A 26,572-nucleotide genomic window follows, 5' to 3' on the forward strand; every position below is an offset into this window, starting at 1 on the left:
TGGTCTACAAAAAATGCTCAAGATCTTCAAGTGTAGAGTTTCTTCACTATGAAGTGTACAAATAATGACTTTACCTTGGCAATTTCATATAATTTATGTATACTTTGCCATTTATCCTCTTGATAAAAATGAAATAATACCAATAAGAATTTTTATACCTGAAAAATCCAATCAGCAATTTTCTCCCTAAACATTCTCAAATTCTGTGAAATAAGTCATTATTGATTATTTTAGCAGACACTCAACAGTGAATATAATTAGCTCCATGATGATTAAACATCTTGAGTTGACGAGGTTTTGGAGAAATGAGAATTTCTCGTATGTTGCTGGTAAGAAGAGTTAAATTAGTAAAATCTTTCCAAAGAGCAACTGGACAATACAATCAAAACCGTGTAACATGACCCCTTTGGTACAGCAATTCTGCATTAGGAAATTATCCTAAGGATATAATCATGAAAAGGAGCATGATGCACAAATTTAATGACAGTAATAGCTAATGCAGTGTTGTTCTAAGCAACAGAGAAATTTAAAAAATAATTGCAATACAGATAACATGACAACAAGAAGAGAATACCTCTTCTATCAACTCCTGGAGATGCTCGGTCAGGTCCAAATTCTTCCTGTAATCTGTTACAACTTTGTCAAATTCATCCACATGCTTCTGCAAATCCCTCATGGCTTCCAAAAGGATATTCACGTTATTATTTGGATAATTTAAGAAAGAAGTTTTATTCTCAACTTTTTCCATTTTCCTTTTCAAAGCCTGGGCAGAAAAATTTTTTTAATGACAGTCAGTTTTTATTTACTCAGCTAGTTAATAATTAAATATTGGGGGAAAAACTTCGAAAAATTTTTATAGCATCCTTCATTTAATATGTTAAAATTATAATTATTAAAACACATTTTGGAAAGAATAGGTTTCCTTTCAGATAGTTTATTGATTCAGCATTCAGCAAACATAGAGAAAATTTACTCTACACCAGGATCTATTCCATAGTTTGAGAATGCTATGATTGTTTAAAAAAGACAAAGACCATAAAATCAAATATTTTATTGTACTCAGCTCACTGTCTCCTGAGAAAGCAATCAAATTAGCCAGCATAAGCAATAATCAGGAAAGGTATTAGGGCCTGCAGGAACAGCGGAAGAAGCTCCTGATATAGGTGGGTGCAAGGAAAGAAAAAGGGATGTATAGGAGGTGTGTGTGTGTGTGTGTTTGTGTGTGTGTAGCAGGGAGAATGGGAGCAATAAGGCTGGATAGGTTTGGCAGAGATCATTCTAGAGCTGCTTCAAGAGATAAATCAATAAATTATGTATTTTACTTGAAGCACCTAATTGTTATAAAAACTAAAAACTATCTTTTCAGTTCTAATGGTATAAAAAAAGCTTAAGGGTTAGGCATTTAGAATTGAAATGCAAAATAAATTTGCAATAATTGTAGCATACACAGACACACACATATACAAGTATCTTCTCATTACCTGTAGTTTTTCAGCATATATATCCACTTGTTGAATTTGATATTTGAGAGCTTTTAGATTTCGAGCTTTTTCATTTTTCTTAGTGTAATTAAACTTCAGATTGTTGAATTTCTTTTTTATTTCTTTGAATGATTCTTTGAGCTACAGTTCAATAAAAAGAAACCGGTGATTTCCTTAAAATGAGAACATTGATATTCATTTGCAATAAATCAAGATATCTGTACTTCAAAATCTTCATAACCTTTGAAATGTATTCAAAGTGATTTTAAATAGAAAGCAAGTCTGCTAAGTGAATATATAATGTGAATTTAAACATATTCCCCAAGTATGCTGCTGCTGCTGCCAAGTTGCTTCAGTCATGTCTGACTCTGTGCGACCCCAGAGACGGCAGCCCATCAGGTTCTCCCATCCCTGGGATTCTCCAGGCAAGAACACTGGAGTGGGGTGCCATTTCCTTCTCCAATGCATGAAAGTGAAAAGTGAAAGTGAAGTCGCTCAGTTGTGTCCGACTCTTAGCAACCCCATGGACTGCAGCTCCTCTGTCCATAGAATTTTCCAGGCAAGAGTGCTGGAGTGGGGTGCCATTGCCTTCTCTGTTCCCCAAGTATAGGTAATTATAAATTGCTCTTAGTATTTTTTGATTTGTAATTTGTAATTAGGATTACTGTTATAGAACATCCTTTGGCCTTCAAACAAGAATGATTTTAATATGTGATAGATTTTTAACAACTCTAATTTTATTTGTATTTATCTGACATTATTTTACAACTCATTCTAGTCTCTCTGCGCTAATATTTGTCTCAGATCCTTCCATATTCCAGTGCTCTTACAGTTATCATGAATAAACTTATTAAGTCCCCCAGGAGCTGTTCATGTTGCAGATGTCAATGGTGTGTTAACATTTAGCCCAGTGAGGACATTAATGAGGTAGAAAAGGGGACCCAGTATGAGAGTCAGTAGGAAAAGGGCTGTATTTGTTCAAATCCAATTAAAAATCATTTTTCACAGACAGTTTCCAGAAGAGATTTACTTCTTAGAAATAAATCATTAACTTCAGAGAGCCTTCATAAATGGAATGCAAAGTGACAGTTGTTGCCCATGGTGGCGATGCTAACTTGTGCATGAACAGAGTGCGTGGCCGTACACTGGAAACAGGGCATAGATGATGACTTTCTCAAAAACAAACAGTTCAGCTCTATCAGTGAAGCAAAATTCTAAGCAGTCTAGTTCAATTAACCACACTGCTTTCTGTGCCCTTCTGCAGATTCAAGAAGGATAAACACATTGACAGGAAACTCACTCTATAATGTCAGCAAAGAGGAGTACAGAGAAAATATAAAGCATCTCAGATTACATGGGAGCACTGAACAGCCAAGAATGAACAATGTCATGGTTGATAAATTTGAGCTATGACAAGAAGTCAGGAAAACATTAAACTTCTTTTCAATGACAGCAAGTAAATTATTTGGGAGGGAATAACAGTTGTGCACATGCTGGATTTTAGGTTTAAAATGCAGAAAAACTATCTGCCTGGAGAAAACACTCATCTTTTCAATTCTTATTTCAAATTCTGCATATTATAAAGACAAAACCTTGATATTTAACACTTTCTGAAAACTGCTGCTGCTGCTAAGCCGCTTCAGTCATGTCCGACTCTGTGCGACCCCATAGTCAGCAGCCCACCAGGCTCCTCCGTCCATGGGATTTTCCAGGCAAGAGTACTAGAGTGGGTTGCCATTGCCTTTTCCACTTTCTGAAAAGAACAATTGATAAAGCCCTAACTGCATACATGGAAATTATTATATTGATTCAATTTTTGCATTTGCTCTACCTACACTGCATCAGTGTTGTTTATATGATAAATAAAAGTATTGAGCATTAGCTTTAAATTACAAGCACAGAGACTACATAAAATATTCCAATGGATAAATCAATAATATTATTAAGGAGTGGAAAGAATTATAACTTCAAAACTTGAAAATTATTCCTCCATTAGAACTCAGAAAAAATATTTAAAAGATAATATTCAGCTGATATGTTTACAAAATAAACAATTCATGTTTAAATTTTTTGACAGTGGATGTATTAAAATGTGTGTGTTTGACATTAGTGGGAAACCACAAATGAGGACAATTTTATGAGGTTAAGATATGAAGACATAGTAGTACAACAATGTGAATGCCCTAAAATCACTTATGAATGAATGAATGAATGAAGTCGCTCAGTCTTGTTCAACTCTTTGCAACCCCGTGGACTGTAGCCTATCAGGCTCCTCTGTCCATGGGATTTTCCAGGCAATAGTACTGGAGTGGATTGCCATTTCCTTCTCCAGCAGATCACTTATATGTACTCCTAAAAGGGTTAAGATGGTAAACTTTATGTTATGTGTCATTCACTACAGTTAAAAACACAATTTTTATTTTTAATAACAATAAATAAAGTAAAATAAAAAGAAAGGAAAAATATGTACAGTCACTAACATGTATCCATTGGAAAACAAAATTTTATATTCTTTTTTTTTCCCCATGGCTGTATCATAACATATATTATAAACTTCAGTCTGGACAAAGGAAGAGGGACTCTGTTATCAACCTGATAACCACTGAGTTATGCCCACTTGTTTAAATGGGAAAAAAATCAACATCTATTTGAAAACTATGTGATAAATGAAGAAAGGCTGAGCCTTAACCTTTTAATTCTAAGTGATATCATTTAAAGTTTACCTTGGATTAAGAAATTTGTAATGATAAGTGTAATTTTATTTCTGTTTGCCTCAGAATGTATGTACTTTCACTGAAGATGACTTATAAGGCCAAAGAATGTTCATGGTGCTATGGGTATGTGAAACGGGATCAGTTCTTTCTGACTTATGATCTTTGACAAACTTGCTGGCACTTCTCTCTTTTGGTCCCACTGGAAATCCACTTAAATCCTGAACCTTTCCCAGCTCAAATTCAGGACTATTGCAGATACAAGTTGAAGGCAGCAAGCATGAATTACCTTCAGCAACCAGATTTTCAGAAAAAATCTAGCCATGTCTAATTTTCTAACCTGCGCATTCTTATATGAAAACTTAACTTCCCATCCAATATCCATATAACTTGTTTATATGTATTTAAAAAAAAAAAACTGAGTGCCATGGTTGCTCGGCTATGGTGTCATTGTTCATGCATATAGCTGTTTTAAACTTTATTAGGTGATCAGCAAGGGGAATGGTGGAGATGGCCAAGACAACTGCTCAACCAGAGCACAGAAAGAAGGAAAACCACCCAAACCTTGGGGCAAGGATAAGTTTACCCTATTCAAAACATTTAAATGTTTTTATAATTTGTATTAATAAAATTTCTGAAAATCTTAAGAAAATCAGGAGAAAGGTACTTTTTCAAATGCACAGTGTGATTTTCCTATCTTTCCACTTGTCCAGCTCCTCCGTAGTTGCTGTGGAATATAGCTGCAATTAGAAAAAAAATCATTGAGACTTAAAACTGCAGTTCTTTTGAAACTAACACAATGAGCATCTTCACCAAATTTCCCAGGGAGCAATAAACTTCTCTCAGGGTTAGACATAAACAAAACTTCGTAGGGAAGAAGCAAAAGGGAACAAAATGGGTAACAAAGAGGCTGGCTTGTTATTTTAGTCTTGACGAAGCTGGCTGAGGCAAATTTGGCACAAGGATGCGTTATTTGTGAGTCTGTTGTTGGCAAGGCCAATTTACGTGTGGGACATGGGACATGGGACATTTTAAAACTAAGACAATGTCTTTAAAATAAAAGCCTTTCATTAGAACTATGGCACATGATTGGCCAGAAGCAAAAATACAAAACAAGTAGTCCATTTCTCTTAATGTCCATTTCATGAGCTTTATTTTTTGCCTACCATTTTGCCTACTCCAGGAAAAAAAAAAGTTTTCTGATGCTCATTTTCAGTAACAGAAAGAAGGCTATAATGTATAACACCCCAGGGATGCTTCATTTGAAATGAAGTGGCCCCAAACTCCTAATTTAACCTGAGTGACTTACTACAATTATTAATGGTAACTTTAGCTTTAGTTCTGGAGAGATTTCAGGACCAGACTTTCTTGGCCTCCTCCTGTTCAGCAACCACATGACTGTCTTCCTGAGCTTATGACCAGTCTTGTAGAAGCAGAAAGTGGGGCAGCTTGGAAAGAGGAGACAATTGCTCCGTTTCAAATTGCAGGTGGCAGCATATCTCAGTAATAGCTATTTATCCACTCTGCAAGTTTTGTGTGCTCACAATATATTTACATTTTATTTTCTGAACATGATAACCATGATTTGAAAAGTTCAGCTTTTTATCTTCTACAGTAAGAAGAGTAATTTTGCCACTGTTAAACACCAAACTTCCAACAGATTTTAACCCAATGGAATGGACATTTCAAAACAAATTATAGTCTTTTCTATCCTCTTATAAATACCATAAATGGACTCACACTGGGGCCTAGTGATGAGCAGTTGTGATTGTGAAGGCCCTTGGGCTTTAAGTTGCCCTAAACTATTAGTTTCCTAACGACTGTTGTGTTCTATGGCTTGGCAGACAGTAGTCACATAGTAATATTAGTTGAATGATGATAATTTAGTTTTTCCTTAAAATGATGAATTAAGATCATCAATCTGAAAAATAGTAATTAACTGCACTATTCCATAGTGCTGCCTCATCTGTGCCCTCCTTTTCTGCTTCCTTTCCTGCCAGTTGGTGGCTGTCCGTAGTCATTTGTCAAAAGCAAAAACCACACAATGTCAGAGGGTTTCCCTGGTGGCTCAGTGGTAATAAGAACCCACCTGCCAATGTAGGAGATGTGGGCTTGATACCTGGCTCAGGAAGATGCCCTGAAGAAGGAAACAGCACCCCACTCTAGTATTCTTGCCCGGGAAATCCCATGGACAGAGAACACTGGTGGGCTACAGACCATAGCGACACACAGAGTCCGACATGACTTAGCAACTAAACAACAACAATGCAAGGAAAGGAGAACATCAAGGCTGCGTATTGTCACCATGCTTATCTAACTTATATGCAGAGTTCAGTTCAGTTCAGTTCAGTCGCTCAGTCGTGTCCGACTCCGTGACCCCATGAACCACAACATGCCAGGCCTCCCTGTCCATCACCAACTCCCAGAGTTTACCCAAACTCATGTCCATTGAGTCGGTGATGCCATCTAACCATCTCATCCTCTGTCGTTCCCTTTTACTCCTGCCTTCAATCTTTCCCAACATCAGGGTTTTTCCAAATGAGTCAGCTCTTCACGTCAGGTGGCCAAAATATTGGAGTTTCAGGTTCAACACCAGTCCTTCCAATGAACAACCAGGACTGATTTCCTTTAGGATGGACTGGTACATCTCATGATGTACTCTGCATATAAGTTAAATAAGCAGGGTGACAATATACAGCCTTGACATACTCCTTTTCCTGTTTGGGACCAGTCTGTTGTTCCATGTCCAGTTCTAACTGTTGCTTCCTGACCTGCATACATACAGGTTTCTCAAAAGGCAGGTCAGGCAGGTCAGGTGTATGCAGAGTACATCACGAGAAATGCTGGGCTAGATGAAGCACAAGCTGGAATCAAGATTGCTGGGAGAAATATCAATAACCTCAGATATGCAGATGATACCACCCTTATGGCAGAAAGCAAAGAAGAACTAAAGAGCCTCTTGATGAAAGTGAAAGAGGAGAGTGAAAAAGTTGGCATAAAGCTCAACATTCAGAAAACTAAGATCTTGACATCTGGTCCCATCACTTCATGGCAAATAGATGGGGAAACAGTGTCAGACTTTATTTTTCTGGGCTCCAAAATCATGGCAGATGGTGATTGCAGCCATGAAATTAAAAGACACTTACTCCTTGGCAGGAAAGTTATGACCAACCTAGACAGCATATTAAAAAGCAGAGACATTACTTTGCCAACAAAGGTCAATCTAGTCAAGGCTATGGTTTTACCAGTAGTTATGTATTGGATGTGAGAGTTGGACTATAAAGAAAGCTGAGCACCAAAGAATTGATGCTTTTGAACTGTGGTGTTGGAGAAGACTCTTGAGAGTCCTTTGGATTGCAAGGAGACCCAACAAGTCCATCTTAAAGAAGATCAGTCCTGAATATTCATTGGAAGGACTGATGTTGAAGCTGAAACTCCAGTACTTTGGCCACCTGATGCGAAGAGCTGACTCATTGGAAAAGACTCTGATGCTGGGAGGGATTGAGGGCAGAAGGAGAAGGGGACGACTAGAGGATGAGATGGCTGGATGGCATCACTGACTCAGTAGACATGAATTTGGGTGAACTCTGTGAGTTGGTGATGGACAGGGAGGCCTGGCATGCTGCAGTCCATGGAGTTGCAAAGAGTCAGACACAACTGAGCAACTGAACTGAACTGAGTGTTATTCATTGTGTATGTATCTATGGCAGCAGCATTCCTGTATTCTAACTTATTGCTGCTAATGTGCCTTATTTCCTTGGAACTAAATGACAGAAGAATAAAAGAATCTGTGTTACTGGAACAAGAAACTATGACATATGGAATACATACAAACATACATACATATATATTAATATATGTGTGTGTGTATATATATATATATTCCATTTCTTTCCTGATGGGTAAGATGTTGGTTCAGTGTAAAAACTTCAGGCTGAAGTAACATAATTATATGAAAACTTCTGTTTGCAAAATTTACTTTGAGAAAATGAATACCAACCCAATTCTGTCATTACTATTCTTCTCTGCAGGGTAATTGTTTGTGACCCATAATGAGATTCCAGTGACAAATTTCCATTAACATAATGTAAATGTAAAGGAAATTTTTTGGTCAGGTTGCAAGAAGAAAACATGCTTAATATTAAGTTATTAAATTTCTAGAGAAGTGTAAAGAATAAGGAACTGATGATGTTCTGTCATGTAATAAGGCAAAGAACATCTATAATGCTTTGTGTATTAACAACTTATTTATATTGCCAGGCAAGAAAATGTATAGTGAGATTTAACATTCATGCATACCAATATATCTTTGTGTGAAATGAGTGGAAAAAACCTCCACAAAATCTGGCAGTATGAAGGTTGTGTTTTTTAGTAGACAGTTCAAAGTCAGTGAACCTTCAAGAAGCACTTTAAATGCATTGGAAGCAAAATACTGAGTTTCAAAATTAACTCAAAAAATCAAATGCTTGGCCTACTTCTCTGATGGGGTACCTGACTATATTTTTTATGTAAAAAAAAGTATTGTAATATATTGATTTATGGTATATCATTTGCCTGTGGTGCAGGAGACCTGGGTTTGATCCCTGGGTTGGGAAGGTCCCCTGGAGAAGGAAATGGCAACCCACTCCAGTACTCTTACCTGGAAAATTCCACGGACTGAGGAGCCTGGTAGGCTACAGTCCATGGGGTTGCAAAGAGTCAGACACAACAGAGCGACTTCATTTTCACCTTCACTTTTCACTAAATAATATTACTACTAATAATGAAAAATTTTAAGTATCAAATATTATTACAGCTCAGAGTTTGGTTCTGACATTCACAATACAAACTAAGCCACACATATCCTTATTTTGCTAATTAATATCTCCAATAGGCACCACAAAATCCAGGTTGTGCAGTCTTTGTGGTGCTGCAAAGACTATAAAGTGCCTCATTTCAGCAGCTGAGGAAGGTTTCTTCCTACAGGTGACTAATGAAGAAGTTGTCAACCACAGAGTCTTCAAAAAATAAGAAATTCTGTACCATCTGAAAGCAGTTCTTGTTGGTGTCTTTATTTTTCAAAGCACTCTTTAAGATTAAAGGGAAACAGATGAATTCTTAGAAAAGTATATCCTTCCAAAACTGAACCAGGAAGAAATAGAAAATCTTAACAGACCAATCACAAGCATGGAAATAGAAGCTGTAATCAAAAATCTTCCAACAAACAAAAGCCCAGGACCAGATGTCTTCACAGGTGAATTCTACCAAAAATTTAGAGAAGAGTCAACACCTATCCTACTCAAACTCTCCCAGAAAATTGCAGAGGAAGATAAATTCCCAAAATCATTCTATGAGGCCACTATCACCCCAATACCAAAACCAAACAAGGAATTCACACAAAAAAGAAAACTACAGGCCAATATCACTGATGAACATAGATACAAAAATCCTCAACAAAATTCTAGCAAACAGAATCCAGTAATATATTAAAATGATCATATATCATGACCAAGTGGACTTTATCCCAGGAATGCAAGGATTCTTCAATATTCACAAATCAATCTAGGGGATACACCATGTTAACAAACTGAAAGATAAAAACTACATGATTACCTCCATAGATGCAGGCCTTTGAAAAATTCAACACCCATTTATAATGAAAACTCTCCAGAAAGCAGGCATAGAAGGAATATACCTCAACATAATAAAAGCCATATATGATAAACTCACAGCAAACACTATCCTCAAGTGTAAAAAATTGAGAGCATTTCCCCTAAAGTCAGGAACAAGACAAGGGTGCCCATTGTCACCACTACTATTCAACATAGTTTTGGAAGTGTTAGCCACAGCAATCAGAGAAGAAAAATACATAAAAGGAATCTGGATTGGAAAAGAAGAAGTAAAACTCTCACTGTTTGCTGATGACATGATCCCCTACATAGAAAACCCTAAAGACACCAGAAAATTACTAGAACTAATCAGTGAATATAGTAAAGTTGCAGGATCTAAAATTAATACACAGAAATCCCTTGTATCCCTATACACTAACAATGAGAAAACAAAAAGAGAAATTAAGGAAACAATCCCATTCATCATTGCATTGCAATGAAAAGAATAAAATACTTAGGAATAAAAATTTACCTAAAGAAACAAAAGACCTATACATAGAAAATGATAAAACACTGATGAAAGAAATCAAAGATGACACAAATAGATGGAGAAATATACCATGTTCATGGATTGGAAGAATCAATATAGTGAAAATGAATATACTACCCAAAGCAATCCATAGATTCAATGTAATCCCTATCAAGCTACCATTGATATCTTTCACAGAACTAGGAAAAATAACTTCACAATTTGTATGGAAACACAAAGAAATCTTGAATAGCCAAAGCAATCTTGAGAAAGAAGAATGGAACTGGAGGAATCAATCTGCCTGACTTCAGACTATAGTACAAAGCTACAGTCATCAAGGCAGTATGGCACTGGCACAAGACAGAAATATAGATCAAGGGAACAAAATAGAAAGCTCAGAGATAAATCCATGCACCTATGGACACCTTATATTTGACAAAGGAGACAAAAATACACAATGGAGAAAAGACAATCTCTTTAACAAGTGGTGCTGGGAAAATTGGTCAACCACCTGTAAAAGAATGAAACTAGAACACTTTCTAACACCATACACAAAACTAAACTCAAAATGTATTAAAGATCTAAATTTAATACCAGAAACAATTAAACTCCTAGAGGAAAACAGGCAGAACACTCTTTGACATAAATCACAGCAAGACCCTCTATGACCCACCTCCCAGAGTAAATGAAAATAAAAGCAAAAATAAATGGGACCTAATTAAACTTAAAAGCTTTTGCACAGTGAAGGAAACTAAAAGCAAGGTGAAAAGACAGACTTCAGAATGGGAGAAAATAATAGCAAATGAAGCAATTGACAAATAATTAATCTCAAAAATATACAAGCAGCTCATGCAGCTCAATACCAGAAAAACAAATGACCCAATCAAAAAAAAAAAAAAAAAACAGGCTAAAGAACTAATTTCTCCAAAAAACACGTACAGATGGCTAATAAATCACATGAAAAGATGATCAACATCACTCATTATCAGAGAAGTCGAGTTGCTCAGTCATGTCTGACTCTTTGCGACCCAATGGACTGTAGCTTACAAGGCTCCTCTGTCCATGGAATTTTCCAGGCAAGAGTACTGGAGTGGGTTGCCATTTCCTTCTCCAGGAGATCTTCCCCACCCAGGGATTGAACCCAGGTCTCCTGCATTGCAGGCAGATACTTTACCATTTGAGCGACCAGGGAAGAGATAATGCAAATCAAAACCAAAATGAGGTACCATCTCATACCAGTCTACAAACAATAAATGCTGGAGAGGGTGTGGAGAAAAGGGAACCCTCTGACACTGTTGGTGAAAGTGAAGTCGCTCAGTCGTATCCGGCTGTTTGCGACCCATGGACTGTAGCCCACCAAGCTTTTCCATCCATGGGATTCTCTAGGCAAGAATACTGGAGTGGGTTGCCATTTCCTTCACCAGTTGGTAAGAATGCAAACTAGTACAGCCACTAAGGAGATTTCTTTAAAAACTGGAAATAGAACTGCCATATGACCCAACAATCCCACTGCCAGGCATATGCACAGAGGAAACCAGAATTGAAAGAGACACATGTACCCCAATGTTAATTGCAGCACTGTTTACAATAGCCAGGACATGGAAGCAACCTAGATGTCCATTGACAGAAGAATGGATAAAAAAGTTGTGGTACATATACACAATGGAATATTACTCAGCTATTAAAAAGAATGCATTTGAGTCAGTTCTAATGAGGTAGATGAAACTGGAGCCTATTATACAGAGTGAAGTAAGCCAGAAAGAAAAACACCAATACAGTATGCTGCTTCTGCTGCTGCTAAGTCCCTTCAGTTGTGTCCAATTCTGTGCGACCTCATAGATGGCAGCCCACCAGGCTCCCCCGTCCCTGGGATTCTCCAGGCAAGAACACTGGAGTGGGTTGCCATTTCCTTCTCCAATGCATGAAAGTGAAAAGGGAAAGTGAAGCTGCTCAGTCATGTCTGACTCTTTGCGACCCCATGGACTGCGTCCTACCAGGCTCCTCTGTCCATGGGATTTTCCAGGCAAGAATACTGGAGTGGGTTGCCATTGCCTTCTCCTCAATATAGTATATTAACGCATATATATGGAATCTAGAAAGATGGTAATGATGACCCTATATACGAGACAGCAAAAGAGACACAGATATAAAGAACAGACTCTTGGACTCTGTGGGAGAAGGAGAGGGTGGGATGATGTGACAGAAGCGCACTGAAACATGTATATCACCATCTGTGAATAGATGGCCAGTCCAAGTTCGAGGCATGAAACAGGGCACTCAAAGCTGGTGCACTGGGACAACTCAGAGGGACGGGATGGGGAGGGAGGGGGGAGTGGTGTTCGGAACTGGGGGAACACATGTACACCCGTGGCTGATTCATGTCAATGTCTGGCAAAATCCACCACAATACTGTAAAGTAATGGCCTCTAATTAAAATAAACAAGTTAATCAATAAGAAATAATCACAGAGGTTGGGCTAAAGTATTCTCATCTCAAAGTTGTATCTGACTTATAACAAATTTTTATATAAATATTTTAACATATTAATATTTCCTGAATAAGAACCTACGGTATAGCACTGGGAACTTTCCTTAACACTCTTTAATGACCTATAGTGGAACATAATCTAAAAAGCGAGTGGATATATGTATATGTATAACTGATTCAGTTAGTACAGCAGAAACTAACACAACATTGTAAATCAACTATACTTCAATAAAAATTAATTTTGGATGGCATCACTGACTTGATGGACATGAGTCTAAGTGAACTCTGGGAGTTGGTGATGGACAGGGAGGCCTGGCGTGCTGCAGTTCATGGGGTTGCAAAGAGTCGGACACGACTGAGTGACTGAACTGAAACGGAAATGATCTCTGATAAAATAAAAACTTCATTTAGTACAGTTTCATAAAATAATTATAAATTGAATATTGTTTGCAAAGGAATAACATCAAATCAGCCAGAGAGATAAATACATCATGTTTTGAATTAGGTTTTGTGAGTAGACAGATTAAAATTCTATTTTAAATATAAAGTTTGTTAAAATAAATGCTTTTGTACTCAATAGAGAAAAAAAGAAAAGAAAGGAAAGAGGCCAAAACTTTTTAAGATCCTTTAAATATGAAACTGTAACTAGTATCAAGCATGAGTTGGATGTGAAGTAGAAGCAAATGAGAAGAATCACTCTGTTAATATTTAAGAGCATGTTGTAGGGATATCTGATTCCTAAATCAAACCCACACGTATCTGGTTTCTCGTTCTTGTTCTGGTACAGACAATCCCAGGCGTCCCTGCTATGACTGGAAGGGCCATCTGTCTTCCCAGCCCGCTGGCTTCCAGCACAGGGTCATGACGAGGCAGCCTGTAAACAGAACCACTATGGGAAGGGCCTGAACCACTGTGGGGAGACCCGGGTCCACAAAGGCCACGGTGCTTCAGGAAGAGGGATGCTGAGCTGCAGGCAGCCAGGAATAACCTTTAGCTTGCTCTCTTCTGCTTTCAATAAAATAGGGCTGAACATCCCAGTACAGACAGATTTTCAGCAAGAAAAGTTTACAATTTTTTTTTATTTTAAGGAAGAGGAGGAAGATGTAAGCGAAGAAAGAAAACAATTTCAGGAGAAGGTAGTAAAAAAAATATTTCCATGACTACTAATCTAAATTTTACAGCCTTGGGGAGAATCATTGTTGTTTTTCTTAACAAGATCTGGCTGAAGTGTTGCTAACTGCAGGACATGACCTGGAAGAGGCCATTCTACACAGAGGACAGGGTACACCAGGTGTTTAACTCTGAGTGAATAAAAAGTCTCTGGCCCACAGTGGCTCCTGGAACACATACCGGGAGCAGAAACTCCACAGTCTTGTGGCACATTGCTCCGCTGAAAATCTGGTGATGCTAGTTTCCCTCCTGCTGAATGGGATCCAAGCGCCCCCTCCTGCTCTCTCTCCCCCTCTTTCTTTCCTTCCAGTCCTGCTCCTTTATTGCACTTGCCTTTGGCCAAAAAGGGCTTGACGACCACCCAGGTTTACTCATACTTCAGTCTATGCTCTGATGTTGATAACAGTTGATACTCACTGGGCTGAAATTGTGTAACTGGGGCATAAGCAGAACAATCGAGAAGTTTTACTACTTCTTTCCCCCTCCACTCATTTTCCTCATGGGCTTGAGATTAGTGGACTTAATGTCTTGCTTTCAAAAGAGAGAAATCTAGAATTATGGTACCTTCTGTCCTGTTGTCAGTTCCAGTAAGGAACCAGGGCCCATGCTATCCTTTATTTTTCTCCTAAAACAAGTAAACCTTTGCATGGAAAGTTTCACTAGGGGAGGGTGGCGCTGTAGTTCAGTGTGTGTCTTAGGGAGGGAGGATGAGATGGCTGGATGGCATCACTGACTCGATGGACGTGAGTCTGAGTGAACTCTGGGAGATGGGGATGGATAGGGAGGCCTGGAGTGCTGTGATTCATGGGGCCGCAAAGAGTTGGACACGACTGAGCGACTGAACTGAACTAAACTGATGGAGAGAGGAACATGGAAACTTATAACACCATATGTAAAACAGATAGCCGATGGGAATTTGCTGTATGACTCAGGGAACTTAAACAAGGGCTTTGTGACAATCTAGAAAGGTGGGATGGGAGAGAGGTTCAGGAGGGAGGGGACACGGGTGTACCTATGGCTGAATCTTGTTGATGTATGACAGAAAACCACAAAATTCTGTAAAACAAATATCCTTCAGTTAAAAAAATAAAGTGGCAAACAATAAAAAACAATAAAAAATGAAGATACCTCTCACCCGTTATTTCTTTTTCTCTAGGAGTTGCTTTGCCAGAGAAGCCACTCGGTTTGAGTAAATATGAAACCAGCCACTTGACTTTAGTGATAATACTTTGTAACCTCTGAGACAACAAGCTTGCTCCCCTGACCCTTCATCATGAGTCAGTGTAACTTAAATAGCCTCTCAGCAGGGTGGAGCTGGCTGCACCAGGAAGGTGTCACCCTTCTGCCCTGATGAGCTATATCCACTCAAGCAAAACTACTGCTATAAGGGTTTGGGGTGGCTGCGGAGGAGCAAGCAAAGAACCGTAATACTACATTCCAGGTTCTATACACTGACAACATACTGACGTCAACAGTTCTGGGAGTTTAAAGTGTACTCTATACTCAACCTTTCTGAGCCCTGAGGCCACTGCTTGGTAGATTAAAAGGTCAAGGGTAAAAAGAAAGTCTCCTGATTTACTGTGTGTGTGTGTGCGCATGTGTGTGTGTGTGTGTGTGTCTGTTTCTGTGTGTGTGTTCCCACCTCGCCTATCTCATCCCTTGTAATGCAGAACTCCAGGCTGCGGGTCAGGGCCCGCTCATGGTCCTCGGTCTGGGCACGCCAGGTCAGACAGTCCCCTTCAAGCATGTCCAGCTGTTCCTGCAGGTTCTTTGCAGAAACGTTAGAGCAGTTCTGAAAATGAAAGAGAAGTGAAAGTGATGAAGGGAATGGGCAAAATGGCAATGAGAACAATACGCTATTTACCTGCATTGTGAAACTCATAAATGACAATAAAGAAAATAAGCTCCTGATTTATTTTACCTTAAATTTCTTTGATTTCAGAAGGAAGCCAGACACCAACATCCAATGTTGTGAAAGACAAACTCTTAGATTTCTAGTCTCAAAACTTCAGAATTGAAGAGTTGCTCATCATACCCAATGCCTCAGAGACACCATTCAATGTAAGGTATAATTTTTACTTCAAAAGGCATAAAATATGCATTAGAAACATTTGGCTTCTACACTGTAATTTTCTTGTCAACTTGAGGTTAGCCTCAGGTTCATTATGCAAGCACTCCCATCTCTACTCAGCGCAGGGGGCTCCTGAAGCCAAAGCCAGATGTGAATTTGAGAACAATTTATACTATTTGTGCAAAGTGAGATGTCTTCCTTGCTCTTTTCTTTTAAAAATAAATATACTAATGAAACAAAACGCTTTAAAAGAAAGCTCCTTCTTGGGAAAAATAGAGTCTATTAACAGCAACAGAAATTTTGTATTTCTTTCAGATTAAAAAAAGTACTTTAGATTTACTGCACTCCATATAGTTTGGGAGATCAAACCAGTCCATCCTAAAGGAAGTCAACTCTGACTATTCATTGGAAGGACTGATGCTGAAGCTGAAGCCCCAATACTCTGGCCACCTCATGTGAAGAGTCGACTCATTGGAAAAAACCCTGATTCTGGAAAAGACTGAAGGCAGGAGAAGGGGATGACAGAGGACAAGATGACTGGATGGCATCACCGACTCAATGCTCATGAGTTTGAGTAAAGTCCAGGAGATAGTGAAGGACAGGGAAGCCTAGAGTGTTGTAGTCCATGAGGTCACAAAGAATCAGACACGAATGAGCAACCGAACAACAACAACGTAGTTTAGTAGATATCTTAAGTGAACTTTGAAATAAAATTAGCCATTATGATTTTTATTGTTATACATATTGGATAGTATTAACGTAGTCTTTTCTTCCCTCAAATCCTCAAATTAAGAATTTGAAGGAGGAGTTTTTGTTTTACTTTTATATCAGAACCCAATGTGTTATTTAGGAAAATTTAATCTGGAATTATTTCCATCTCTTTTAAGCTCCTTTGGTAAGGTCAGTCCAGTGGAAAAAGCAGATCCAATGACTGATGCCCAGAGGCCTGGCTGGAGCCAAGGTGCTTGGGCTCCTCTACTCTGGGCTTTTGTAGATAAAGTAACTTTTCTGGGATCAGACTCTTCATCTGAAGATGAGGATCCTGGGTCTGACTATCTCAGGGCTACCTTTCAGATCTGACATGCGAAAGCAGCATTGTCCAACAGAAATACAACATGAGCCACATGAATACTTTTAAATTTTCTAGCAGTCATATTAAAAAGAAACTGGTGAAGTTAAATTTTACAATATAGTTTGTTTAACCAAATATAAAAAACACTAGTAAGGTTTTCTTTGTCTTATTAGGTCTTTGAAATCAAGTGTATATCTCAAACTTAGACTAAATTTCAATTATTGTTAAATTTGTATCATAAAAACTTGCTCTGTAGTTAAAGCTCATAGACTTTAGTAGATTCACATACCAAGTCACTCCAAATATACTTAAAAGGTTTACAATTTTGGGTATCAATTTAAAATAAATAAAATTAAAAGTTTAGTTCCTCTTTATCTCAAATGTGAAAAACCAACTGCCATTATAGATAGCAATTCTATAACTTTTAAAGTAGCATGAGAATAGATGTATTAAACAAGACTTTTAAAATGAGATTTTTTTTTTCCCTTAAAAAATTTTTTAGACATGGTAGAAACTTACCACAAATAAGTATCCCAATGGCTTAATGTAGTTTTTAACTGAATGTATACCAGGCAGTCTGCCTGCTTTCTTTCATATTACAGCCCAACTCCCAGCCATATCAGGTAAAAATGACAGTGTCTAAGTTGCTTACAGGCTGCTGCACTGATGAGATGACATCCACCCCCAAGGAGAGGGCCAGTTTATGAAGATGGCCTACGTGCGCCTGCTTTGCCCGAGAGCGTCTGAGGAGGACCTGGGCATTGCGAGCATCATTCATTTCCTTTGCCTGTTCTGGAAACTCCAGTTCTCTTGACTTGAAGAGTCTTCCCAGCTGGAATTTAGGCCATTAACAATTAACCTGGGTTTCATATTTTTATGAAAATGGTTTTTTTTTAATAGAGGTATAGTTGATGTATGATATGTAAATGACAGTTGTATGATATAGTGATTCACAGTTTTTAAAGGTTATACTCCATTTATAGTTATTATAAAATATTGGCTACATTCCCTAAATTGTACAATATATCCTTGTTGCTTTTTTTATACCTAAATGTTTGTACCTCTTAATACCCCAGCTCTGTACTGCCCCTGCGCACCTCCCTCTCCCCACTGGTAACCACTGATTCTCTATATACGTGAGGCTGCTTCTTTTTTCTTATATTCACTATTTTATTGTACATTTTAGATTCCACATGTGATATCATAAGTATCTTTGTCTTTCTCAAAGATAGATTTTTAAAAACTGCTTATTTCCTATAACATATTTAACTAGCTAGTCGACTGCTGCCAAGCCCATCTAAAATTAATATTACAGACAAATAAATGTTATAATGGTACAAGTCAATAAAGTAAAATTAAGGGACTAACATTGTTAATTCTATTAAAGAAGAAAACACTGTTTGTTCATAGCCTAAAACTTTAGCAAGATGTAGGCCTGTGATTTGACTAAATTCAGAGGCTATTTTCAAGGCTTTTCAATACATCTCTATTTTCTGTTGTGTGTATGTGCTCAGTGGTATTTTCTGTTAAGAGAGGCCAATATCTATGAAGTTCTACTGACACTTCAATTATAAAATTTTTTTTCTTCCCTTTAGTTGCTTAAACCCTACCTTTTGTTGCTTACATACACCCTAAGTTACTTTTACCCTAACTTTTGTTAGGGGAACAAAAGTAATTAAGAATCAATATATTAAAAAAGACAGATGTGTGAAATAAACAGTGAGAGTTCGAGGAATTTAGAAGAGAAGAGAAATCACTCCAAGGGAGGTAGGGTTGTTAGATGGAGGGACAAGGTTTAAGTGGTATAGAGGAGAGAGAAGAACCTGACAGGTAAAGGCAGCTCAAGAGTCAGGGCTTGGAATAAGGAATGTGGGTGCCATCTTTGAGGGACCAAGGAAAGCTCTGTTTGGCTGGTAGATTGGGGAGGATGGGGCTCAGTGTGAGAAAAGTCTGGAGCCAGATTGCAGAAAGCTTCTAGTATCAGAAAAAGCAACCTGGCCTTTATTTATTACATAATCATTTATTTTTAATTTCATAGTTTAAAACTGAGAGTCTTCCAGACATCATGGTATGTCTTACCTCTTCTCTGACTTGGTGGAACTGGATAATCTTATATAGGATGTCCTCGTAATCTCGGATTCTCTGTTTCAGGTTTTGATGGAAGTGAATAAGGTCCTTCAGCTGTTGAGACTTTTCTTTCACAGGTGCTCCTTTGCCATTTAACTCTTCTGACTCTTTTATAATATACTGAACCTCATCATTCAGTTGCTGAAGAGTTGAAAGCAATAAAATGAGCTTCTAGAGAGCTTTTTACTTTACAACTGACATATGAAGATCTCAATAACAAATCACTCTCTTACTTGTTAACAAATACTTATTGTGAGGCTCAGCCCTATCCCTGCAAATCCAGGCATTGTGTGTGATGCTAGGGATATATTATTCCATCCTAATCTTCTCAGATATATTTTTTAAAATTTAAATTAACATTAAATTAAAATTTTTTAAAAAATACAAAAAAACTGTTTCAAAGTTAGAGGGCAAAATGGAAAGTCATATATTTCTATGACATAGCATAGAGTCATCTGCTGCTGCTGCTGCTGCTAAGTCGCTTCAGTCATGTCCGACTCTGAGCGACCCCATAGACGGCAGCCCACTAGGCTCCTCTGTCCCTGGGATTCTCCAGGCAAGAATACTGGAGTGGGCTGCCATTTCCTTCTCCAATGCATGAAAGTGAAAATTAAAACTGAAGTCACTCAGTCATGCCCGACTCTTAGCGATCACATGGACTGCAGCCTACCAGGCTCCTCCGTCCATGGGATTTCCAGGCAAGAGTACTGGAGTGGGGTGCCGTTGCCTTCTCCAGAGTCATCTAGTCATCTGCTAAGCAAATATATTCTAGATACTCTATAAGGCCATGACCATCTGTGATATTTAATAAAACTAGAATCAGGTGGTATGATAAGAACACCACAAGAAGGCAAGTATAAAAGTACATTGGGTGAATTATCTGTCCTTGGGGATAAAAGAATGATCAGAATGAACCACCAGCTGAGTACCACAGTAGCTATGCTGCTTTAAAAGCAGTCATTCCCCCCCTCAAAAAAAAGGCAGTCATCCCAGAATCCACAAATAGCCACCACTTGTAGGGAGGGACAAACCACCTTCTTTCTACCCAGCGCTGCTCAGATAGCCTTTATAGGAATCTAGATCCTGGTGGACAGTTCAAAGAGGAAGCCACTATAATTTCAGACGAGATTGGGCATGTTCAGGGTGGTATGGCCATTAACTATGATTTCAGGGTTGGATTTTATATCAAGGATAAAAGTAATGGAAATGATTTAAGCTAAGGAGACAATTTGCAGAAGAGCGGCCTGGTAAGGGTATTCAAGTTGAAATCAAGTGCATGGGCATCAAACATATACACATCACAGTGACAGAGCTAAAGAATCTTGATAACAGTTCCTGATTTAGAGGAATTTATACACACACACACACTTGCTTATGTGCAGGGGCGTGTGCACACATGAAATGCAGATACATATGACACAGACTATAACAAAGAAACAGATAGATAGGCTAGTAGAATTTTCTAGGAGTTTGGAGGAAAGAGTTCACTGTGGGCTACAATGGTATGTGTGTGTGTGTGTGTGTGTTGGGGGGGTGGTTATGTATTACATCACTTTTGTCTTGTGTGTGTGTGCACACGTGTGTGCATGTACATGCTCGACTCCTTGTGACCCCATGGACTGTAGTCGGCCAGGCTCCTCTGTCCATGGAATTTTCCAGGAAAGAATACTGGAGTGGGTTGTCATTTCCTACTCCCAGGGATCTTCCCAACCCAGGGATCAAACCCACGTCTCCTGCATCTCCTGAATTGGCAAGGGATTCTTTACCACTGTGCCACCCAAGAAGCCCCCAGCTTTGTCTTAAAGGAACATAAATTAGGCATTCCCTAAAGGAATCTTCAAACTTCCAGTCCTGGGATTCTTTACATCCAACACTTGCAAAATAGTGACAAACAGAAACACAGGTATCAACTTTGCAGCAAAGAACAGAACCCAGATAGGAGGATGAAATGACTGGCAAACTTTTCCAGCAATTGTGTCAGGCTCAGGAGTGGCAGGAAGTGGGGGTTAAGGAATGTACAAGCCATCAGGGCCTGGGAATATGACTCATGGTTTTTTCTCTCACACCCTGAGGGCTCTCAGAGGGAGAACGGGAGAGCACAACAAAATTCTTGGGATGGTGGCAGAAGGCTGGGGTGCCAGTGGGTGGGGACAATGACATCACAGGGATAATTTCAGTGACAGAGGACAGCAGAACCTCTGTGTCAAAGAGGGTCTAGCCTTGCCTTGAGATCTCTGAATCAAAAACATATCTATACCTTTTAGGAAAAGAATTAGAATAAATATATGATAAATATATTAATAAGGAAATAATTTAAATTAAAATAATCTAAGGTAAGAATATGTTAAAGACCGTTTGTAGCCCGAATGTTTGCATATCATCAAATATAGCACATTGCATTTAAAAAGGAAGAAAAATGTGTCTGACATATGGACTTTTAGAAAAGCAACCCTTTTGTTTTCGAAAAAATTGTAATTCATCAGATGGTTAAAATTAATTAGGTGAGCTTCAACTGAACAGCTTTTCATTCTTTTTCATTCACCCAAGGTCATCAGTTTGCTTCTTCACCTGGAACTGAGGCTTCATTTCATTCCATTTTTTCCGTAGACCTAAAATGGTCTGGAGACTCCCTCCAAGGTCAAGTGCAGACACAGGCATAAGCGCTTCCTGAAGAAGTTTTAAGTTGTGTGTGGTCTGAAATAGACATTAGATAGTTATGCATATGTTTTCTTTGTTACCACCAGCAAATACATCATAATCATTCCAGTGATGACATGGTGTGTCATCAAACTTTGCAACTGCCATGAAAACACTCACTACCTAGAGTGAGCTTCTGGTTCTAAACCACCAATGAATAAAAGCATAAGCCCTCTTTTCACTGTGGTAAATATGCATAACAAAAAACCTACCGTTTTAACCAATTTAAATGTGCAGATTAGTGGCGTTAGTGCACTTTGGTGTGCAATCATTACCACCATCCATCATCAGGACTTTTTCAGCTTCCCAAACAGAAACTGTGTCCCAGACAAACACCAACCTCCATTTCCCCCTTCCCTCAGCCTCTGATAACCTCTATTCTGCCTTCTGTCTCCCTGAATTTGACCACTCGAGGTATCTCACAAAAGCGGAATCCCAATATTTATCCTTTTGTGTTTGGCTGATCTCACTTACATTTCCAAGGTTCCTCCATGTTACAGCATGTGTCAGAATTTCCTTTCTTTCTAAATCTCAATAAAACCCACTGCAGGTTCCCTCACCTTTCTAAGCTGCTCTTTGAATGTTGCCCACTGCTGTTTCACGGGCTTGCTTGCAGCGGCTTTAAGTTGCCAGGCTGTCCGAAGGCGGCTAAGTTCTTCCCTTTCCACCTTCTGGCTTTCCATAGTGTTCTCCATGATGCGTACTTCATTTTTCACATTTAATATTTCATTTTCTTTTGCCTGTGGAATTAATAACCTGTGTAATGGCTTTTCGTTTCCAAGAAATACAACATGGTTTTGCATACAACTCTGTTAAGAGGCAAACGCTTTATCACAGCCAAAGCAGAACACAGTCCTGCCATCAAGAAAAGTCTGAAATGTGGTGTCCCAAGGACAAAAGAACAACAACACACCAGGATGGTCTTGGAATGCAGGAACAGAAAAAAACAGACCCTATTGTCCTTCCCTCCCCCACGTTATAACTATTAAAGGATCTCAGGTCCTCCTGAGCAGTATAACCTGCCTCCCCTCCTACGGGAAGAAGGTGTTTGCCTTACTCTTCCCTCCACCAGTGTATGTGCCTCATCCAATCAGCAAATGACCTGTAAGACCCCTATTGCGCTCCTTGAACTCTGAGTATAAAAATGGACTAAAGGACCCGTGTTCAATGTCGGTTCTCCCTTGAGCAGGCCTGCTGTTCTAACAGTGTTTCCCACTCTAATGAACTTTATTTTCCTCTCCTTCTGCCTTATGTCTGGAAATTCTTTTCCAACCTGCGCATGGACCACGACATGAAAGGTCTGTGCACAGGCTGGGCTCTCGGAGCCCATAATATATGCCTGGACATGAGCTTCCTAGTTGTTCACAACTCCACTGGCATTTCAGTCTCCTCCTCTAAGATTTGTTTATTTCCTGGGGATTAAAGGATGACTGAATGAGGACAGGGATACAGAAATTTTGAAGCTGAGATTATTTTAATGAATAGAGTTTGAAGTGGATTCAACCTTTTAACACACATTAGACTATGTCAGTATCTCAGTGTTAGGGGCCCTGAGGGGGCAAATTGTTCCAGGTTTTTCTTTTTGTACTATCCCACTGTATACACTACAATTATTTTAAGTTTTCCTTGTGAGAAGTTCCTCAAGTTACTCCCTTTTATGAGATCTGAAATGTGCATCTATATACAGTTGTTCCTTGGTATTCATGCCGGCAGGACGGGAGGAGGGTACTGGTTCCAGGACTTGCCCTAGACATCAAAACCAGTGGATGCTTAAGTCCCATGATTGGCTTTCCATACCTACAGGTTTCAACCGGCTCTGGATAGTGTTCTTTGTTGATCCAAAGTTGGTTGAATCCAGGAATGTGGAAGCCCTAGATATGGAGGGCCAACTATCTCTACATTTGTATCTCTGTACCCTGGTGGCCCAGCAGTAAAGAATCTGCCTGCAGTGCAGGCAATGCAGGAGACAAGTCCAATCCCTGGGTCAGGAAGATTCCCCTGGAGGAGGAAATGGCAACTCACCCAGTACTCTTGTGGGGAAATCTCATGGACAGAGGAGTCTTGTGGGCTACAGGCCATGGGGTCGCAGAGAGTCAGACACGACTGAGCACACACACCCCCTGTATACCAGAAGCACAGTATCTAAATTCCAAGACTTCTCTTCCCAACTTTCATATATTCTGGCTATCTGATTTGAAATCCTTTAAACAATGGTTTTAAATAATGGGAATTCAATTAGAGAGAAAAGTATAAGAGGACCCAGGAGTAAAACCATGTACATTTTTAATGTCCAAACATCAAAAAAGGCAGAAAACTATTTGTTTAGCAAAACAAAAATCTGCTTTATGGCCAGCTCGTCTCAGGAAATCCTTGAATTTCTAAGGAGCAACTGTACATGAATTTCTATAATGGCAATGACAGCTGGGTATCTAAAAGTCAAAAGACTTTTTAGATTATAGTTAGAAGATAGTGTCATGAATCTGTAACAGGACGTTTTAAATAATAGGTAGGCCATCTTATTTTTAAATTATTTTAAATGGCGTTAATATTGCATAATCATATTAATGTAGACATTATAAAGTATCATTTAATTGCAAAAAAAGCCTGCAGGTGCTATATGTGATTTCTCCAATGAATTTGGGAATCTAATAATAAAATGGTGTATTCTATAACTGTGATGTACAAGGCACATATTATGAAAGATATTAGCCACAGAAATACCTAAAGTAAATCGTATTTTTATCTATGCTATAAACAAAGATAGGGTATCTTTAACATACTATTAAGAAACTATTAATAAAAATGTTACATAATACACGATCTAATGGAAGATTGGAATGTGTAGCATGTCAATGACAACTATAATCTGAAGAGTGTATGCTCTGAATGAGGCCCAGAAAAGAGAGTGCTATGGTAGGATTTGTTGATGCCTAGCTACCAGGATTCAAGAAAAGTGCTTATGCATTTGGCAAATGCAAGTACTGTGGCCACTCTGAAAGATTAAATGCTTTGCCTGAGGTCTGGTTAGTAAACACTAACTACTCAATCCATAGACTTCTGTATAAGGTCACTGACAAATCTGGCATCGTGTGGTCTAAATAGGGCACTAGATATCCCATTCTCCATGTAGATCACACAAAATGAGCGGTCTTCTGACATCTTGCTTTTCAGATATCTTGATAACTGGCAGGCAGTACTCCAGGTAGCGTTCTTTATTTGCCACTATACATTAGTAAATTGGCACTTTCATCAAGATGTCCACCAGATTTCTACCCTAAATTAGTTTTCCTCATTGTGATGATATTTAGATGAATTTGAAAAAATGTTTTCATTTCAAGCCTGAAAAATCTGAGCATGGCAACAATCAAGAGTAGAGCACTCAGCAGAAAATGCCAGCTGGCCTTCTTCCTTCCTAACCACCAAACTGGTTACCACATTTCAGCACTAATGTTTGTTTAAAAGCCTAATGTCCAAAAGATATGAAGAGAATAAAAATTGTGTTATACTTGCTTTACCAACAATTGTCTATCTCAGAATGTCACTGAACTAATAAAATTAAGAATTATGTAGACCATAATTCTTATCAGTAAGGGAAAATTTATCATATGATAGTGGTAAGGACCTTGAGTTAAAGTGACCATGTTTATAATGTCAAGATAAAAGGCCACCAAGTTATGTAGTAAAATGAACACTATTTCTGAAAACTCTAAATGGACCTTTGAATATCAGAGAACCTAAGTTTAGACACAGATATAAAATAAAATTTTTAATGGATTCCTGCTAACAGATCTTACATGAAAATAAGGCCTTATGACCTTAAACATTCTAAATAAGGAGTAAAGGACTCTATTTCTGAGTAGGATGGAGTAGCCAGGGGCAGAGCAGTGCTTCTGCCTAGAACCAACAGAAAAGCCGGAATAAGTGCAGAAGGCATCTATTTAAAGTCCAAAAGCACTAAAGAGGCCAAGACTCCAGGGAAGGACGAATCTGAGAGTGGTGAGCTCACCCGTCACCTCTCTTACTGCAGCCAGGGCCTCTTCCCACTCTGTGCACAGTAAAGCTGATCATGAGGCTTTACTGGGGAACACAGAAACCAACAGAGCTTTTGACAGACACTGGTGGACGTGGGGGGTTCAAGCACACAGCTGATGTTTATCTTAGAACATTGACAAAATACTGGGGCTGAACAGGGCAGGGCAGTAGATTAGAAAACCCAAGTAGATGCCTCTGAAAAGCAGAGTGGAGGTTTTTAGCAGTCCCCTAAGACTCCTCAAGCTAGAGACCTGCCAGGCGGACAGAACTGAGAGAATGTACCAAGCTCCAGCTTGAAAACAATGAAAGCCCAAGGTCATCAGAATAGATGGAGCCTTGACAGAACTATAGTCCAGACTGAACTTCACCAGCTCCTGATTGGCTTAAGTGATCTTCCACCAATACCTACCTAGGGAAAAAACATAACACCATCTGGAATCACAATTTTTTATACATAATGCCCAGCATTCAATAGATATTCACTCATCATCCCAAGACAGGATGACACAACTAGAAACCAAGAGAAAAAGTAGATAATAGAAACAATTCCAGATCCAGATGTTAGACTTTGCTGACAAACACTTTAAAATATCCATAATTAGTATGG

General features: G+C 38.7%; 1 protein-coding gene across 1 annotated transcript in view; it reads right to left on the bottom strand.

Moving 5' to 3' along the window:
• The window catches only part of CCDC141 (coiled-coil domain containing 141), a 230,638-nt gene that overhangs the window by 25,216 nt on the left and 178,850 nt on the right, over positions 1–26,572 (bottom strand). Inside the window, exons 13-19 of the mRNA XM_005675907.3 lie at positions 22,494–22,673; positions 21,805–21,930; positions 19,189–19,377; positions 17,762–17,941; positions 15,609–15,758; positions 1,482–1,622; positions 575–763 (exon numbers count right to left, since the gene is read on the bottom strand). Coding sequence (XP_005675964.2) covers positions 575–763; positions 1,482–1,622; positions 15,609–15,758; positions 17,762–17,941; positions 19,189–19,377; positions 21,805–21,930; positions 22,494–22,673 — 1,155 coding nt within the window. The remainder of the gene's footprint in view (positions 1–574; positions 764–1,481; positions 1,623–15,608; positions 15,759–17,761; positions 17,942–19,188; positions 19,378–21,804; positions 21,931–22,493; positions 22,674–26,572) is intronic.

This window comes from Capra hircus, chromosome 2, assembly GCF_001704415.2.
Source record: "Capra hircus breed San Clemente chromosome 2, ASM170441v1, whole genome shotgun sequence".
NCBI classification, from domain to species: domain Eukaryota; kingdom Metazoa; phylum Chordata; class Mammalia; order Artiodactyla; family Bovidae; genus Capra; species Capra hircus.